The following is a 2,784-nucleotide window of genomic DNA, read 5'->3' on the forward strand; positions in this document are numbered from 1 at the left end:
GGCGCTCCCGGGGGGCTGCTGCCAGCCCGCAGCGCTGCGGGGACGGGACGGGACGGGACGGGGGCTGAAACGGGTTGGGGTGAGGACAACGTGGGAGCGAGGGACACTGTGGTGGTTTTTTTCTCGATGAAGCCGCAGGGCGATGGAGCGGTGTCCCCAAGCCGGGTGTCACCGGGGCGGCACGGCCGGGCCGCAGAGCTGAGCGGATGCTCTTAAGCCAGGACACTTCCAAAAACACAATGTTAAGAATAAAAAGACCAACATGAACACCGCTATTTAAAATTCCTGTTAAAAACCTCGCAGTGGTTTCCACTCCAGGCAATACGAAGCTGCCCCTGCACTACCGCACTCCTAATTTTGAGCCTGCCACAGCCCCAAAGGAAAGGGTGCCCACATGTGCTTCAGCCTGCTGTGGTGGCTGGGCACCTTGCCTGGGTCCTTCCAGTGTAAGCTCACCCTTCTGTGGTGGCTGGCCACTTTCACTGGTCACTGCTAGTGAAAGTGAGAGCAGGCAACCCTGCCAGTCTCCGCCTGAGTGAATACACTATGAAAAGTTGGGCTGCTTGTCCGAATTTCAACAGTGCACGCACAAAGATGACAACATCTGCAGGACACTGGCAGAAAAAGGGCCCAGCAGGACATGCGCCTGCAGCAGCCACTGCTCTTCCAGAGAGACATCCTGCTGGATTTGCAAGGGCGACCCTGGTCGCGTACTGGGCAGCATCCTCTGCACAGGAATAGGCTGATGTCCCTGTCTTCCTGACAGGGAGACTGAAACACTTGGAGGGAGGAAAAAAGGGGATTCAAAAGCTGGGTCATTCCTTTGGTAATCGTGAGGTATAGAAGACTTTCCATTATTGCCCTTGGCTGCAGGAGTGATCAATGCAGCAACAAGTCTGCTGTTCCTTTTCTGCTGGGTAATCACATACTGGGACCTCTGCAAAACCATTCATTCTCCCTCCTCTGATCTGTAACAGGTTTTTTTTAAATACCATCAAAGAGGAAGAAAAAAATCCCATTTCTGACTGAACTTTTCAAAGAATGAACACATACATAGGAAGATTTTTATATTACGTACCTGTCATACATTTATAACCCAGATATGTCTCTATACAGTCAGGGTGAGGATAGTTACATGGCCTGTAAAGCCATGTACTTGGTACACGTAACAGAAACTGTATAATGAAACAACCGCTTTGTGGGAAGCTACAAATAACACGGTACTTCAATGTTCAGAGGCCAATTAGCTGTAAAACATTAACTTTATAAATGCTTGACACTTCAAAATATAAGCTTAGTTCAAATCTCTGTCTTTATAACATTTATTGCACGGTGATAACAAATGTTACAACTTAGAATTTGCGCACAACGCAGCGTCTTGCAGCTGGCAGTATGTCTGGAAACCACTGATAAAACTCAGCTTTAGACCAATGTTCACTGCCCATAACAAGAGATTTATTTCAAAAATATTAGTAAAATATTTTCCATTGATATATAATAAATACAGCATTATTAAAAAAATAAATCACAACCATTCAAAACTCCAGAACAAGATGTTTCACATACATAATCGGCAAACGCATCAGAGAACTGTGCTCTTAATTCTGAACTGATCCGAAAAAGAAGAGCTCAGAAAGCTTTTTTCAGCATTAGCACAATGTGCTTTGTAATCACAGTTTTAATAAACTATCTTAATGCTTATCACACTTGCATTACACATTATCTGTGGCACAAGTTAACAGATAAACCACACTGCAAAGTCCACAGACGCTGCAGTAGCGGAGGGGAGTTCAGCTCAGTGTCCTGCAGGCGCTTCCAGCAGGAAGATTTCCTCTAGTGCAACGCGGTTGGGGTGGCTGCTGACGGAGTGGACGTAGCAGTGCAGTAACCCCACCTCCTTTCCCAGCACGCTCTGCACCTCATAACTCTGCAGTGATAAAAGGACGGTGATTAAAATAAACCGTCCTGAACGCTCTGTTCTAAGCAGCATCGGGCTGGGAAGATGCAGGGTGTAAGGTCCTCTTCCAAGGGACAATTTTTTTAAGGACTCAAAAAGAAAGGTGCATCAGAACCGATGGGAGGAATGAATACATTGGATTTCCAATAATTAGATCTCACTCCTGCTTGAAGTGCTGCTTCCCTACCAAGCTTCGAAAAATGAGCTGTTTGAAAAAAAAAACCCCACAACAAAACAACAAATCAAACCCAACAAAATCTACTGTGACTTTGAACTCAATTCTGCTGAAGCATAACCTGCATGTGCTCCCTTCACCTAGCTTTCTGACACTCATAGGAATTCCCGTGTGCTAGCACTGTGTTTATATACACATTATATATCAATTACCTTAGCTAACAGATCCACTATAGGAAGAAATATTTTGTAACTCTTTTGACTGCTGCCCTCTTCCCTTTGTGTTGCATCCTGCGTTGTTTGCCATCACTGGCACCTCCACAGACCCTGACGCTTCATGATCCGACTGGCAGTTTACTTGCATGAGTGTATTTGTAGCAACCCTACTGTGTGTGGAGGAGAGGGATGCCAGGCTGGGATGGTTTCTCTAAGATGAGAGAGCATGTTCATAGAAGAGCCACTCACGCCAATAGCTGATACCTGGCCTGAGAGGTTCACATCCGTTTCTTTCCCCGACAGGACTTGCCTATGACCAGCCTCTGCCCATGCCCCGGTGTCACCTGGGCAGTGCATTTGCACAGGTACGTGATACCCACATCTCTTGCCTGATTCAAGGTATAAACAACTCTTTAATTCCCCCCCCCCCCCCCATT

The 2,784-nt window shown here is 46.6% G+C and overlaps 1 protein-coding gene across 1 annotated transcript in view; it reads right to left on the reverse strand.

Annotated features, from left to right (window-relative positions):
- Positions 1-1,795: 1,795 nt before the first annotated feature.
- Positions 1,796-2,784, reverse strand: part of SPIDR (scaffolding protein involved in DNA repair) — a gene marked incomplete at its 5' end in the record, with an annotated part of 83,651 nt that continues 82,662 nt past the window's right edge. The window contains one exon of the mRNA XM_010190483.1: positions 1,796-1,927. Coding sequence (XP_010188785.1) covers positions 1,796-1,927 — 132 coding nt within the window. The remainder of the gene's footprint in view (positions 1,928-2,784) is intronic.

Source organism: Mesitornis unicolor, unplaced genomic scaffold, assembly GCF_000695765.1.
Source record: "Mesitornis unicolor isolate BGI_N332 unplaced genomic scaffold, ASM69576v1 scaffold22110, whole genome shotgun sequence".
NCBI lineage: Eukaryota > Metazoa > Chordata > Aves > Mesitornithiformes > Mesitornithidae > Mesitornis > Mesitornis unicolor.